At 41.7% G+C, this 16,381-nt stretch overlaps 1 protein-coding gene across 3 annotated transcripts in view; it reads left to right on the top strand.

Moving 5' to 3' along the window:
• The window catches only part of prkcbb (protein kinase C, beta b), a 44,931-nt gene that overhangs the window by 10,293 nt on the left and 18,257 nt on the right, over positions 1-16,381 (top strand). For 2 of the 3 annotated variants that reach the window (XM_047571288.1, XM_047571287.1), the window contains exons 3-7: positions 10,969-11,051; positions 13,858-13,969; positions 14,227-14,355; positions 15,847-16,003; positions 16,090-16,224. In XM_047571288.1, coding sequence (XP_047427244.1) covers positions 10,969-11,051; positions 13,858-13,969; positions 14,227-14,355; positions 15,847-16,003; positions 16,090-16,224 — 616 coding nt within the window. Of the gene's footprint in view, positions 1-10,249; positions 10,269-10,968; positions 11,052-13,857; positions 13,970-14,226; positions 14,356-15,846; positions 16,004-16,089; positions 16,225-16,381 lie in introns of those variants that run through there. The other variant, XM_047571289.1, reaches the window with a different exon arrangement.

Here is a 16,381-nt window from a genome sequence, read left to right as displayed (position 1 = left end):
AACGAAGGGAAACAGTTTACGGAACAATCTGAACAAAGAATCCAAATCAATATTTACATTAAAAAGAACAATTAAAGCCAGAATGTTAAAGAAATATAATGAAAGACGTCAGTTATTGTCATAACATCTATTGTGTAGTAATGGAAGGTACACAAACATTTAATCATTTAGTTTTATTGGCCTACAGCTTTTATTTTATTTTTATTATTTGGCTGCTTGTTGTGTTCTTTGTGGATTCATTTCTTGGCGTCAAGGGGCAGATTTTATCAGATTCTTCTTCTTCCTTTCGTTCAGATTTTGGAACGTTTGTGTTTATGTATTGAACTGTTTTGTTTTTAATCAATGAATAAAATAAAATAATAAAAAAAAAACGAGGCAAATTACTAGAAGTCACAGTAGCTTAGTTGCACATAAAAAACATTGGTTCCAGAAGGATTTCAGTTTGTTGGTTCCTGAAGGATTTCAGTTTGTTGGTTCTACAGGATTTCAGTTTGTTGGTTCTAAAGGATTTCAGTTTGTTGGTTCTACAGGATTTCAGTTTGTTGGTTCTAAAGGATTTCAGTTTGTTGGTTCCTGAAGGATTTCAGTTTGTTGGTTCTAAAGGATTTCAGTTTGTTGGTTCTACAGGATTTCAGTTTGTTGATTCCAGAAGGATTTCAGTTTGTTGGTTCTAAAGGATTTCAGTTTGTTGGTTCCTGAAGGATTTCAGTTTGTTGGTTCTAAAGGATTTCAGTTTGTTGGTTCCTGAAGGATTTCAGTTTGTTGGTTCCAGAAGGATTTCAGTTTGTTGGTTCTAAAGGATTTCAGTTTGTTGGTTCCAGAAGGATTTCAGTTTGTTGGTTCTAAAGGATTTCAGTTTGTTGGTTCCAGAAGGATTTCAGTTTGTTGGTTCCAGAAGGATTTCAGTTTGTTGGTTCTAAAGGATTTCAGTTTGTTGGTTCCTGAAGGATTTCAGTTTGTTGGTTCTAAAGGATTTCAGTTTGTTGGTTCCTGAAGGATTTCAGTTTGTTGGTTCTACAGGATTTCAGTTTGTTGGTTCCAGAAGGATTTCAGTTTGTTGGTTCTAAAGGATTTCAGTTTGTTGGTTCCAGAAGGATTTCAGTTTGTTGGTTCCAGAAGGATTTCAGTTTGTTGGTTCCAGAAGGATTTCAGTTTGTTGGTTCTAAAGGATTTCAGTTTGTTGGTTCCAGAAGGATTTCAGTTTGTTGGTTCCAGAAGGATTTCAGTTTGTTGGTCTGAGTCGAGTGTGTTTGTGTCTTTCAGATTTAGATTCTGTTGGATCTAAATAAAGACAGAGTTGCTCTATTTCTTGTGTGTCTGTCTGCAGATGGTGGAGAACTATGTCACTGTTGCTCCTCAGACTCTTTAACCCCTTCGTCTGTGGACGGTTACCTAGCAACAGGAACCAAGTTGTCCTAGACCTCTGTCTCCGTCTCCACCCGTTAGTTTCCTTTATTTCAATCTAACAATGTCAAACCATTAAAAAGTTTAATCAGATTAATCTCAGGGTTGATTTAGATTTAGATTAATTAAGATGAAAAAGAAGCACGGTTAATCGCGATTAAATATTAATGATATTTAATCGCGATTAAATATTAATGATATTTAATCGCGATTAAATATCAATCATGCTTTTTTTTCCCCTCCTCTTGTTCCCTCGTCTCCTTTGTCTTGTCTTTGTCTTTGTTTGTCTCCAGCTGGTTGACACGTTAGCCGTTAGATGCTAGCAGAATCATCATCAGCGTCTGCTTGGTGCTAATGTGCTATTTGAAGCTAATGAATGAAACTAATGGGGAGAGGGACCTTCCTCCTCCTCGCCTCCTCCTCCTCGTCTCCTCCTCTTTGTCTCCTCCTCGTCCTCGTCTCCTCTGCTGTAGCTAATTAGCTTTATTACAGCTCTACATGTTAAAAGAGTCAAAGAGAAGGAAGCAGCAGGAGCCGAGTGGAGGAACATGTGCTCTCACATATTGTAGCGTGAAACCACAGATGGAGACATTTGACCACAGAGCAGCTCCTCCTCCATCCGTCCTCCATCCATCCTCTGTCCCTCCGTCCACCCTCTGTCCATCCTCACCCCTCCGTCTGTCCTCCCTCCCTCTGTTTTTATGTCTGAATCCCAGGTTCGCATTAAAAGCTGTGAAGTGCTGCAGGTATTTTTTTTCCCATCTGGCTCAAAACAGCAGGAAGGAGTTCAGAGAAAGAAGTGGAGGAGGCAGTGAGGGATGGAGGAGGAGGAGGGAAGGAGGTGCAGTAGAGGAGGTGAGAGGGTTTGTGTTTATGTCCGGACATGTTGAGGAGGAGGATGTGAAGAGTCCTGTCACTACTGAGTTTGATTGGTTTGACGGAGGAAACCAGAGGAAACATGAAGGTGATTAATGAGCAATGAGATGTGATGAGGAGAGAGGGAAGATCAGAGGAGACACAGAAGGATGAATGAAGCAGAGACACAGGGATTAAAGGGTGAATGGAAGCCAGTGAATGAGCCAGAGACAGAGGAGGAGGACGAGGAGGAGGAGGACGAGGAGGACGAGGTGTGAGCTGCACTACGTTAAAGCTCTTCCCTGCCAGAACTTAAAGAGCGTTGGCACAGAACTGGAGCTGAAATCAAACGTGGTGTAGAAGCAGACGGGCCTCCAGCAGACAGAGGAGACCAGACGTTGCCTTTAAACCACCGCTTCCTGTTGGAGGGTTTTATTTGTCACCAGGCTGTGGCCACGTCTTCCTTCCTCTTCCTCCTCTGCTCTGACTGTTGGTGGGTTGTTGACGTGGACTGAAAACCCTGCAGAGAGCACCTAGCTGGCAGCTAGCGGCTAACCCACCTGGACCGTCCTCCGACCAATCAGACGCCTTTAAACCGGTCACCACGTTAAGCCCCGACCCCACGCGACAATCTGACTTTCTGTGGAGCAGAATGAGTGGAGAGTGTGTGACTTTTAGGAGAAACTGAAACTGACACCAGTCAGACCTGTGAACTCAAAACTCAAACGGTTTCAGACTAAAGACGACGGCACAAACATTCACAGACCGACGCCTCGTTCTGAATCCACAGCTCTAACAGATCATCATCACAGCTTTACAAAGTCCACGTTAGCTCCGCCTGCAGCTGCTTTAGCTAAAATCCCACCTACTGAGCAGCTTAAACGGCTAAAGTCAGGTCCATGATCAGCACAGAGGAAGCCACACTTTATATTATTCCACGGTTTATTCTAGGGCTGCACCATTATGACCAAAATAATAATCATGCTTATTTGTGATAATTTGTTAATAATCATTATTATTCACCACATTAGGGGAAAACGTGGGTATTTTTATTGCACCACGTTTAAACAAACAATATCCAAACAGTCTCCAGCTGCTTCAGCCTCCATGAGTTCCTCGTTGTGTTACCCTGTGGATCAGACACAACTCTTTCAGTATAACTAACCTGCTGTTGTCAGTGCACCCGGTGACTTGAGGCTCCTTGTTATTTGCAGCTTAATGAAGCCTGAGCCATGCGGTCGCCCCCTGGTGGTGGGCTGACCACTGGGTGAGAAACTGCTCGATTAGATGCAACTGTTGGACATTTCAGAGGGTTTTGTAGTAACTTAACGAGCCACATAATCACATGACTTAACGTTGCATTTGAGGTCACCACTACGCACTTCCTGTCTGGTTTCTGTGACACAGCAGGTGTGTGATTTCTGTGCATATGACACTTAAATACAGAAAATGTCCTGTCATTTCCAGGACTCACGTTTCTAAGACTTTTTTTTTTTGCTTCAGAGCTTTAAAACTGGCAGCACCGTGGCTACAAAACTTAGAGCTACACACGTCAACACACTGGAATAAATTCACAGCTGAAGTGAACTATGTTTGTCAATGTTGACACTAGTGTTAATGGACAGTATCAATCAGCTGTAGTGACGCTGGGTTTCTGTGACAGTTAACGTTAGTTAACGTTAGCTAACGTTTACTACGAAGCGGATTTACAGTCTTACACCGGCTGATCTGTCTGACAGCGTAAGGTCAGGGTCATTTAATCGTCATGATCATGTGCAGCCCTAGTTTATTCACACATTTATTATTGCATCTATGCCACTAAACTGGCTCTGACTTCACAAACGTGCATTAAGATTCATCTATTGTGACTCGTTCCTCTCATCCTTTATTTTTTAGAGCAGGCGTCTTCTCTGCACACCACACTAACCAACTCCAGATTTCTTTATTTGTATATAACTCACTGAACCGTCGTCCTCCTGTCGCCAGTAAATTAAACTGTCCAACGTCTCAGCTATAATGTGGAATAACTTCGAAGTGGTTCATGGTTTATCTTCTGTAAACCCTCCATGGATTTAGATGTTTACTTCTCGTTGTACGATCAGATCATCACCAGCTCCAGGTCACAGGAGGAAACTCTGTGATTCAGTGTAGCAGCGTAGAAAAGAAGGAGAAGAAGAACAGAGGATGGATGGATGGATGGATGGATGGATGGATGGATGGATGAGGAGGAGTGATATGGGTGCGCTGACTCACGCTGACCCCTCTTGCTGCTCCACCAGCGGCATTGTGGGTATTTATACATTAGCGTGGGCCGTTCCCCCCCTTATATAAGCCCTAACAAACACGGACACAGGGGGGGCGCCCAAGGTGAATGCTGCCTTTCATTCCTTCTTTTCTTCTTCTCCTCCTGGTGCATCGACCTCTTCTTTGAACGTTCAGGGTGTTTCTCTGAGTCCAGACCTCTTCGCCCCGGATCAACTCTGGATCCGGGACCAGTCACAGTCGCTCAGGATGCGAGAAACCGAGCTGAGTCGCACTGAAAAGAAAGAAAGATTTCAGCTTAAAAATGAGAATGAAACGTTATCAAGATGAAAACTATTTATTCATATTCAAACTGCTGCGCCTGTGATGTCAACAGTTACAATAATAGCTGTAGTCTGTTGTTTTTATATTTCCCGTGTTTTGATTGGCTGAGGCACTAGCGCCCCCCACTGGTCTGGAGGAAAGTGACGCCAACGATTTCCCTTCATATCCGATACTGAGTAAAATTCAGGCTGATATCCGATACGATACTCTGTGTAAATCCACCCTAATGTGTCTGGTAAACTAAATAAAAACACAGCTTCATAGAGAGACATCAGAGTAGTTTATTTATTTTAAACTCTCAAGTATATTGAGGTAGTGGCCTCATTTACTATAGAGCCGAGCTAATACACCAACAGAAAAACCAGACAGACACAAACACACAAAATATGTGAGAATGCGGCTTCACGCACTTGGTTTTCGTCTGAACGCTGTCCTGTGTGTTTGCAGGTTCCAGGTCATGTTTTATACACATTTAGAATCGATCATAAACATGTGATATTTGTGACGGTGAACGTGGCCTCGGCCTCTGAGCGGTAGAACAGATGAATGTGGGAGACACTGAGCTCATTAAAACCAAACATGCGACAGACACAGGAGCGAGAGATGAGGTGGAACAGGAAACGAAGCTGACAGAACAAAAAAATAAAAGCTGTGATTGGTGTGAGATGATGCTCAGAGAGGATGATACTGACAAACCACAGCAACAGGAGGCTCGAAAGTCGGTTCCTTACACGTTTCAACATTTTACTGCAAAGCATCAGATAAAATAACTTGATAATTAATCTACACGTCTCGACTGAAAGTGCATTTCAAGTTTGACTTAAAACCAGAAACAAAACAACAACAGATGCTTTAGTTTTAGCTTTGAAGGAAACTTTCTGCTTTTATTCTGTGCGACTAAAACAAAACAGAGAAAGTTAATACTCGTGATTTCAAGATTTAAAAAAAAACTCCTGACTTCTGGTAACTTATGGTTTATTCTCTTTTACTTCTCTTTCTATTCATATATTAAAGGGACAAAGATAAATAAACTTATTTCTATTGTTTTTTAAAGTAAAAATCTAATAAGCTCTTATTCATAAGCTAAAATTAGTGGACAGACCATGATTGATTTTTATTATTGATTCATCTTTTTCATTAATCAGATATTTCAGACAGAAAAATCTTTTAAAAGCTCGTTAACTTTTCCCAGATTGGTTCTTTAATCTCAACCGTCTGAGAAACAATGAATTATTTCATTGATTCTATTGTGTAGATCTGGACGTTCAGTCACATTTAAAGGAGAGAATAATGTTGAGAAGTGAAGTGACAGAACCTGCTGCAGCCTGCCCCCCCCCCCTCCTCCCTCCTCCCTCCTCCTCCCCCTTCCTCCCCCTCCTCCCTCCTCCTCCCCCTGGGGGGGGAGACCCACCGTGATCTTTGATCTTCTGGGACATTTTGAGAACGAGTTGAGACGTGAATCCCAGAGAAACAGATTTCCTTCAGTTTCTGGAGTCGCTACAGTCAGAGCTCCACCTTAGAGATTTATTTGAATTCTGCTGCACTCGTCTGATTTAACCTGAATCAAGTCACCATAGCAACCTGGACAATGGTGGACAAATTAACTTTGAAACCTCCGTAGGGCCGGAAGCTGCAGTTCCTCTTACGTCCACTAGAGGCTCCATCAAAGTCAGCCCCATAGAACCAGAGCAGGCGGCGCCACCTGCTGGTCGCTTGGGTTTATTATTACATTTGTGTTGTTCAAACAATAAATCTGTTGAAGATTTTCTTTGTGTTGGTGATGGTGGAACTCAGACCAGATGAGAACCACGGCCATAGACGGTGGAAAAAAATGTCTACGTCTCTGCTCCACCTCCACCTCCACCTCTTACTAATAACATTAATGCGGCTCCATCGTGGATCGTGGCTTTGTAAATGCTAACTGCTCATTTAGCAGCTCTCACACTTCATTAGATCAGCGTTATATTAACTACATAACATGTGCTGTACTGCAGCCTCCAGCCAGCAGGGGGCGCTCCACATGCTTTCAGGAGCTGTCATGGCGTCTGTGGTCAACAGTTCTAGTCTCTAGATTCTAGATGGTTTCTCCGTTCATAATGAATGTTTAGATTAGATCACAGATTAAAGTTCTGAATTAAGGAGCGTGGCCTGTTCAGCCTCAGCTTCTCTCACACTCCTGCTCTTTACTGAGTTATTACTGAATTTCTCTCACACTCCTCCTCTTTAACTCAATAAAGACAGAACTCTCAGCTGATTATTACTGAATCAGCTGAGAGTTCGATGGAGGTCGCGCTTCATTTCAGGGAAGGACTCAACCTCCTCCATCCTCCTTTAAATGATGACGACGTTCAGACATGACATTATGACACTATGTTGGTTTATGTGTTAGTGTGGAGCCTGTTCACCTCTGGAATATAAACCAGATAATATACAAATAAACCAGATAATATACAAATAAACCAGATAAACCAGATAATATATAAATAAACCAGATAAACCAGATAATATACAATTAAACCAGATAAACCAGATAATATACAAATAAACCAGATAATATACAAATAAACCAGATAAACCAGATAATATATAAATAAACCAGATAAACCAGATAATATACAAATAAACCAGATAATATACACAGTGTTGATATTTTTAAAAGCAAGATTTAACTATTCATTCCTTTATTTATTGACCCAGAGCATCCTGACATGTATCTCTCATTCTCTCTCATTCTCTTTCATTCTCTCTCATTCTCTTTCATTCTCTCCTACTGTTTGAGTAGTTGGTATTTTTATTGTGTCGTTAATAAATGATTGTTTCCATTATAAATAATTATGGATTTTGTAAAAACATGATCATAATGAACATGAGAAACATTGTTTTTTTATGAAAACGTGTGCGTGGTTTATCCCATGGACTTGAAAAGTCCCTCAGTTTCATATCGACCCAACTCATTATCAGGAGGAAACGGAGGAAATAATCTGTTTCCACTGTTCTTGCTCTGGTTTTAATGAGCGCTGCTCTTATTTGTGGTGATTATTGAGTTGTGTGTCTATTCTGCATGAAACGTGATAAAGAAACAGAGACTGACTGGTTTAATGAACATGATGAATAATGGAGGAGGTTTAAGTCAAACTGCTGCTGACTCCTGGTTCGACTGACGGGATGTGAACCAAACACTGAGGCCTGGTGGTTGTGGGTTCCCAGAGGGAAATGACGAGAAATGATAGAGATAAAAAGGCTTTTACAGCCTCATGTCAGGAAGCGTGTTGGAGGCGTGGTCCTGATGTTGGACTAAATGATAAAACCACCAGAGCTGTGGTGCACATTGATTCTTACTTCTCCAGAGGAGGAACAGAAACTAGAGCTCACCAAGAAAAAACTCGACCTGTTCATGTGTGACGGAAAAAGACATCGAGGCTTGAACAGACATTTATTTGTTTATTCTGGATTTTTTTTAGTTTAGTGATAAGGTTTAAAGTGGTAGAAATGGTTCGGGTCCAGATTACGGTTCAGATTATTTAAATATGTCCAGAGATGAAAAATTAATTTAAACGTGTTGTTTTCTTGATGGACATGAACTTGTGAATCCTAGAGGGTAAAGAACCAGAGACGTGCTCATAATAAGAGGCTAAAGCTGCAGGAACGCTGTGGAAAGAAAGCAGAATCTAAAGTGCAGTTTGTTATTCAGACGTTATATAAAATAAAATCCTTTCTCTTCAGTACAAAGAGAATGTAAATGTCTCTAACCTCCCACCAGCCTCCAACAAACACAAACATGGCCCCAAAAATAAGACACATGAGTTAATGTTTGCTAATCACATGCTGAAAATACATGAAGGACGAGCGGCTGGATCTGAATCTGTCTTCAGTGAACAGGTGCAAACATGTGGAGCAGATAATAATCCTTCGCCTGGTTCTAGTCGGTGAGAGGATCAGTTAACCGTCAATTAGCTGCGTTTAAAGGCTGTAATTTCTGTATCTGGGACTAATATTTTTCAGTGAACAGGTGCAAACGTGTGGAGTAAATAATTCAGCAGGTGATTGTTGATTCTGACGCTGTGCATGAAAAGAGGTGTTTGTTTAGGCCCGAGGGTTGAAGCTTTGTGTGTGTGTGTGTGTGTGTGTGTGTGTGTGAGTGTGTGTGCGTGTGTGTGTGTGTGTGTGTGTGTGTGTGTGTGTTTTGGCAGCAGCAGCAGTTTTACAAAAGAGCAGTTGCCTCAAAGCAACGTGCGCACACAGCTCCCATCACTTCCAGCCCTCCACGCTGCCTCGCTGAGGATTTTAATCTGCAGAATCACCGGGATGAGTGGGTGCTGTGTGTGTGTGTGTGTGTGTCTGTGTGTGTGTGTGTGTGTGTGTGTGTGTGTGTGTGTGTGTGTGTGTGTGTGTGTCTGTGTGTGTGTGTGTGTGTGTGTCATCGCTGTGAGTGGGCGCTGGAACCAAACAGAGGATGTTGAGTGGGAGTGAAGAACCATTGAGGTGCACGCGATTTAAACTGTGTGAGAGTGTGTGTTCAGTTTTAAATATTGTGATTTTCAAACGGCTGCAGAGATTGAATTTAAATGGATCTATAACCTGATCGTTGGTGGAAACAGAGCCTTGTCTTCATCCTTAACTCTCTTAATTCTCGTTAGTAAAAGGTTGTGTTGAGTCAATGAACGCACTAACATGGCCTGAACCAGAATATGAGTCTGAAAATTTATTCAGATTTAACAAGATGTGCATATGTCACTTATTGTGACATATGTGACATATGACAAATATGTCACATACACATACAAATATGTCACAAACTGATGCCTCACAGCCGGGATGTTCTGGGTTCAGTTCAGTTAATCTTTTTCTATGTTAGAATAGTGGAATTGACCTTTCTCAAAAGCTCCGCCCCCCTTAGTTACTGTTGCTAGCCACGCCTAACTTAATTACGGTTTCTAGCCCCGCCTCCCTCGGTTACGTCTTGACGTCACCGGTTGCTAGCTGTGCCCCTCTGAGTTACTGTTGCTAGCTCCGCCCCCCTTAGTTACTGTTGCTAACTCCGCCCCCCTTAGTTACTGTTGCCAACCCCGAGCTTCCTGACGCCGACGCTGCCTCAGCGCAGTGTCATGGCGGAGTAGTTTACCGGGAGTGTGGTACTTTTTGGAGTAATACCGGCATAATATCCTCCAGATATCGAGGTAAAGGGGTTACAGTCTGCAGAGGAGGGATATATTCAAAATAATAAAATATGCAAATTATAAATACAACGAGCACACCCTCAGGAGTAGACTGCTACGAGTTTAAATGACCTGTTGGGGCGCTGTGTTCAACCTGGACGTTAACTGATAAAACATGACGTCAGAGAGTCTCCTAGCATTGCGACCCAGTGAACAGCTAAAGCTAGCTAGCCAACTAACTACTATTAAGTTCACGTTAATATTAACGTGAGTTATGCTCTGGTATTACTAATATTAAGCCAACATAACGTTGATTTACAGTTTTTTATATATGAGCGTTTTGCTAGCTCGACGTTACTAGCTAGCACTAGCTAGCACTGTGGCTTTAGCCCGTTGTAGCCTTAGCTTGGACGTATGTAGCTTGTTCATTTTCTAGAGATGTAGCGATTCTTCCACATTATTAATCAGTTTATAACGTTTTTTTATTATTATTAGAGGATTAGAGGATTCTCTTTTTATTCCTAAGGACCAGTCCTGGTCTGATCCTGGTTTATCTAAATTCTAACTTAACTTGCACTGTTGTTCATTGTAAAAGATGATAATTATTTTTATTTAATTTTAATCCAATCTTATTTTTTTTTATCTTTCTTGTGTTTTTTATGAGTGTTTACTTTTATGTTAACGAAGTTACAGTAACAAAGTAATTTTCCCTCGTGGATCATTTAAGTCTATGGGCTCATTTTGTTATTTTCAATCCAGAATATCTATTTAGTATCTGTTTTTATCTGTTGTGTTCATTTATATTTTCTTTTTTCTTTTAAACGTTTAGAGAAATTGTCATGAAAGAAATCTTGATTTTCAGGGTTTCGGATCAGTTTGTTTGTGCAGCTCTGACTCTCGTTTTCTGATTTCCGTTCCGAACAAAAACGACTAATCTCTCCTCTTCGTCTTCGTCTTCTCTCCTCAGTGTGTTGTTTTGTGGTCCACAAACGCTGCCATGAGTTCGTCACCTTCCAGTGTCCGGGTGCTGATAAGGGACCGGACTCGGATGTGAGTACGAGATAAACAAATGATTTTTTCCACTTGAGACTGAAGCAGGTGAGAAGACGGTGGCGGAGTTACGCTCCATCGGCCTCCATCTTTATCTCTCTTCCTGTCCTGACTATTCTTTTGTAACACGACGAAGCCACACAGGAAGTCCTTCTCTATTTATATTCATCTCAGGTCAAACTCCTCCTAGTTCACTGATGGTCAAAGGTTAACAAGCTTCTAACGTCCTCTAACAACATCTAGTTAAATAAGGTGCTGTTCTGTCTGTTTCTCTGATTCTAAAAATGTAAATCTCCTGTGTCGTTTGCCCTTTGGAAGCAGCCAGATGATTTAATTCCTTCTCTGAGAGTCCGCTCATCATTTAAACTCCAACTCTGCCGGATTCTCTGGTCTTATTTCTTGACTACAAGCTCACTACCAGTTCACGTCTAAAACCGTCTTCATCTCCTTTATTTATAAATCTTTTCTTATCCAAGAAAGTCCAATTGATTTTGAACAGTTTTCTGTTTTTTTGTGCTTATTTAAGTGCTTTGTTCTGTACCAACGACCAAAGAGACTGGAGCCAAACACAATAAAGCTGATTTTGATTTTAAAGTAGTTGTAGTGAACAGAAGAGACTCATGTCTTTATGTCGACTAGGGACGGAGAAACATTCAAAGTGCAATGAGTCTGCAGAATATTCTTCTTGTCCCTTTGCTTTGAGCTAATTGTTGTAATTGAAACCATTGTGTTATTTCCCTTTGAGATGGTGTGAGATGATGCATTCACTGCCCCCTGGTCTGTCAGGATAATCATGATAACCAAGAAGAAGACACGGTTGTTCAACAAGTTTCTGTAACGAGGATCTTTGACTCTAATTCTTCCACCGTCTCCTATATTTAAATATTTAAACGAGCGCCTGGATCCAGCTGTGCAGGAGTGGAGGTCGTAAGGCTGTGAACTCATTAACGAGGCGACACTGTGGGGGCGGAGAGGCCCCATAATTAAGAACCAGGGTGGTGGTGATGGGGGGGGTGGGGGGGGGGGTGGAGGCCAAATATAGAAGAGCAGATAATAGAGGTGAGGAAGGTTTCTGAGTCAGAAGAAGAACATGAGAACGTCTTATAATAAAAATAAAGAGTCAGAAACTTTATCTGGATTTATCTCTTAGTTTCAACATGAACCGTAAATGTTTTTAACATTTTATTTAATATTAAAACTCTTTTCGGACATTTATTTATTTTGTTTTCAGGCTGATTGAGTTAAATATTGTTAGTTGTAATTATATGAAGGTAAATGAGTCTGACGTCATCTCGTCGCTGTCGTCGCTGTCGTCGCTGCCCTCTGACCTCCTGCCTCCCTGCGTCTCCCTCCACCAGCGACTTGTGTTTAAAAGAAGAATTCAATTATAGATGTGGGTCAATGGAACGAGTCTCGGAGGGAGCGGTCGAGGGATGAGATGAGAATGATGAAACCTACATTTAAAGGTTCATCTAGACATCGTTTTAATCTTCCTCACGTCTGTGTGCAGCACTTTGTTTTAAACTATATATATATATATGTGTGTATATACTGAGTCTGGATGAGAGAAGCTTACTGAAGACGAGCGTCTGATTCAGGACGTTTTATTATTCCAGATGATTTCAGAGACTCTTCTCAGAGTCTTTAATACAGGACCTCTCCTCCTCCTCCTCCTCCTGCTCCTCCTGCTCCTCCTGCTCCTCCTCCTCCTCCTCCTCCTGCTCCTCCTCATCCTCCTGCTCCTCCTCCTCCTCCTCCTCCTGCTCCTCCTCATCCTCCTCCTCCTGCTCCTCCTCCTCCTGCTCCTCCTCCTCCTCCTGGTAGTTCTGACTAGTTTCGCATTGTGGGTCCGGTCTGAGATCCACCAGTGAACATCTGCTGAGCATCTTTCCCTCGTCTCCAGTCGTGGAGGTTTTCTTTATGCATGTATTTGTTTCCCGTGTGCTACGCTATCGTTAGCTTTGACTGATTGGATGTCGGTGGAAGCGGAGGAGGGAGGAGAACTGATGTCTTTTCATCTCCGTGCCTCCGTCTTCCTGACTGATCTTTTCATTCTGATTTAATCGTTACTGTCCATCACTGAAGCTCCAGGAACAAACAAACACAGACGCACTGAGTTCAGTCAAGAACAAAAGACAACAACAGAATTTCATTTAACTCTTCTGTTTGGCTGCAAATGACAAATAAAAATCTGTGCAGGTAAAAAAACATATAGGAAAATTAAATTAAAATAAAGTATGAACTGTAAACTTTCATATATTGCTTTATTTTGTTGGGACAGTGCATATTAATGGACTGTACATACATGATGTAAATATGCAGGAGAATTTCATCCGCAGTCCCCAAACAACAAACATGTAAAAGAAAAGGTCAGAACGATGCACAAGACCAAAATAAAACTGTACAGTACAAGCACAAATACAATCCTACGAGTTCATGTACACATTCACGCCCACAAACATCGCACACAGAAAGAGCCCGATTAAGAGGCTCATACAAGAATTTCCAGTATTTTAAAGCAGCTGTGTGAATGAAGGCGTCCATGAAGACACTCAGTGCGTTTACCTGCACGGGAAAAAAACGAATCATTGCTTTAATCGGACTCTAACAGGAGAATTTAAGTGCATGTAAACACGTTACTACGATTAAAATCTGAGTTCTCATTATCTGATTGAGACGCACAGATAATGTGACTGGAATCTGAGTTTTCATTGGATGATGTGTGTGTTCATGCTGGTCTTAAAGTTTAATACGTTATCTTCTTCTTCTTCTTCTTCTTCTTCTTCTTCTTCTTCTTCTTCTCCAGGACCCGAGAGCAAAGCACAAGTTTAAGATCCACACCTACTCCAGCCCGACCTTCTGTGACCACTGTGGTTCTCTGCTCTACGGCCTCATCCACCAGGGAATGAGATGCGACCGTACGTCCTCCTCCTCCACCTCCTCCTCCACCTCCTGCTCCTCCTCTCTCTCCTTTCATGTCTAAACCAGGGCTGTGAAATGAAAGCAGATTAATCCATCGTCATGATTGATCTGATTATAGCATAAAGTATTATCACACTCTGCAGGAAGGTTTTCTTTCCAGCTGTTGATGATGATGACGATGATGATGATGATGATGATGATGATGATGTTGTTGTTGATGATGATGTTGTTGATGATGTTGTTGTTGTTCCAGACTGTATGATGAACATCCATAAGCGCTGCGTGGCCAACGTTCCCAGTCTGTGTGGGACCGACCACACTGAGAGGAGAGGACGTCTGGCCATCACCGCCGAGGTCAAGACCAACGTCCTCACAGTCACCAGTGAGTAACACACACACACTAAAACACACACACACTTAAACACACACTATCACATATATATCACATCTACTCTGTCGTCCTGTCTTCATATACACGCTCCTCTGTCGCCCTCTGCTGGTGCATTGTTAGAGGTGCAGGATGAAACTAAAGACTCACTAAAGGATATTCATCCCTCCATCCATCCATCTATCCATTCATTCATCTATCCATTCATTCTATCATGGGGAGAGAGACCTAGCTTAACTTTAGAGGTGATGTGTTAGCACTAATTGCTAAATCCAGCTTGCGGCTACATGTCTGAAGTGTTTTGAGGATTTTTTAACAAAAGAGTTGATACTGAGGAACAGGGAGAGTCATGTGATAAATGCTGGAAAATATTCAGATAACTTTATACTTCAGTAGGATTAGCATCACCATTAGCATCACCATTAGCTTCACCATTAGCTTCACCATTAGCTTCACCTGTAGAGTCTCTCCAGGATCTGAACTCCAGCTCTGGAAAGATCCAGACGCTGTTTTCAGTTTGTTAAGTTTTGGATCTTCTCTGTTGATATTTGTTTGTGCACAAAGTACAAAGCATCATTTTATCTTTGTTTAAAGAATTCATTCATTCATTTTCTGTAACTGCTTGTCCTCCTCCTCCTCCTCCTCCTCTTAAAGTGTAAACATTAATTACTGTGATTATTCACATGTTTCTTATCTGTCAAATATTTACACATTTATCTGGTTAAACTGCTGCTAATTGTCCTAAAGGACACGAAAGAACAGAGACTTTTATTCTATGAATTAATTTATTTAGACTTTTATTCTGTTAATTCATTTATTTAGACTTTTATTCTGTTAATTCATTTATTTAGACTTTTATTCTATTAATTAATTTATTTAGACTTTTATTCTATTAATTAATTTAGACTTTTATTCTATTAATTAATTTATTTAGACTTTTATTCTATGAATTAATTTATTTAGACTTTTATTCTATGAATTAATTAATTTAGACTTTTATTCTATAAATAAATTTATTTAGACTTTTATTATATTAATTAATTTATTTAGACTTTTATTCTATTAATTAATTTATTTAGACTTTTATTCTATGAATTAATTTATTTTACTCGTAGTGTCGTGTTTCTCCTCCAGGTGGCAGCACAGCTTCAGTCTTCTTTCTGCAAACTGAAATAATTCATCTTCAGTTTAAACTTAATTCAATAAACTGAGTCAGGGCAGAGGAGGAGGAGGAGGAGGAGGAGGAGGAGGAGGAGGTGGTGGTTCTGTAGTAGTTGTTAATTCCTCTGAGTTGTTTCTGCTCCTCCAGCCTTTGACAGGTGCTTTCTGTTATTATTATTATTATTACTAATAAGTCCTGTCTCTGTCTCCGTGTCTCTGTCTCTGTCTCTGTCTCCGTGTCTCTGTCTCTGTCTCTGGTGTCTCCGTGTCTCTGTCTCCGTGTCTCTGTCTCCGTGTCTCCGTGTCTCTGTCTCCGTGTCCCAGTCAAAGAGGGCAGGAACCTGGTCCCCATGGATCCCAACGGTCTGTCGGATCCGTACGTTAAACTGAAACTGATCCCAGATCCACGAAGTGAGAGCAAACAGAAAACCAAGACCATCAAGTGTTCCCTCAACCCCACCTGGAACGAGACCTTCAAGTTGTAAGAGCTCACCTCCTCCTCCTCCTCCTCCTCCTCCTCCTCCTCCTCCTCACTGGAGACTAACCTCCTCCTCCTCCTCTCTGCAGCCACCTGAAGGAGTGTGATAAGGACCGCCGTCTCTCCGTGGAGGTCTGGGACTGGGACCTGACCAGCCGCAACGACTTCATGGGTTCACTCTCCTTCGGCATCTCAGAGCTCCAGAAACAAGGAGTGGACGGATGGTGAGAGGGAGGAGGGGGGAGGGGGGGGGGAGGAAAGAAGGAAAGACAAGAGGGATGAAAGGAGGAGTGAAGGTGACCTTGTTGATCACTGCTCTATGGGAGAAATACTTCAGAGACTCTGTCTCCCCCCTCTCCTCCCCTCTCCTCCCCCCTCCTC

This window comes from Mugil cephalus, chromosome 20 (assembly GCF_022458985.1).
Source record: "Mugil cephalus isolate CIBA_MC_2020 chromosome 20, CIBA_Mcephalus_1.1, whole genome shotgun sequence".
Lineage (NCBI taxonomy): Eukaryota > Metazoa > Chordata > Actinopteri > Mugiliformes > Mugilidae > Mugil > Mugil cephalus.
The sequence above is the reverse complement of the archived record's forward strand: the minus strand, read 5'-3'. Positions and strand labels throughout refer to the sequence as shown.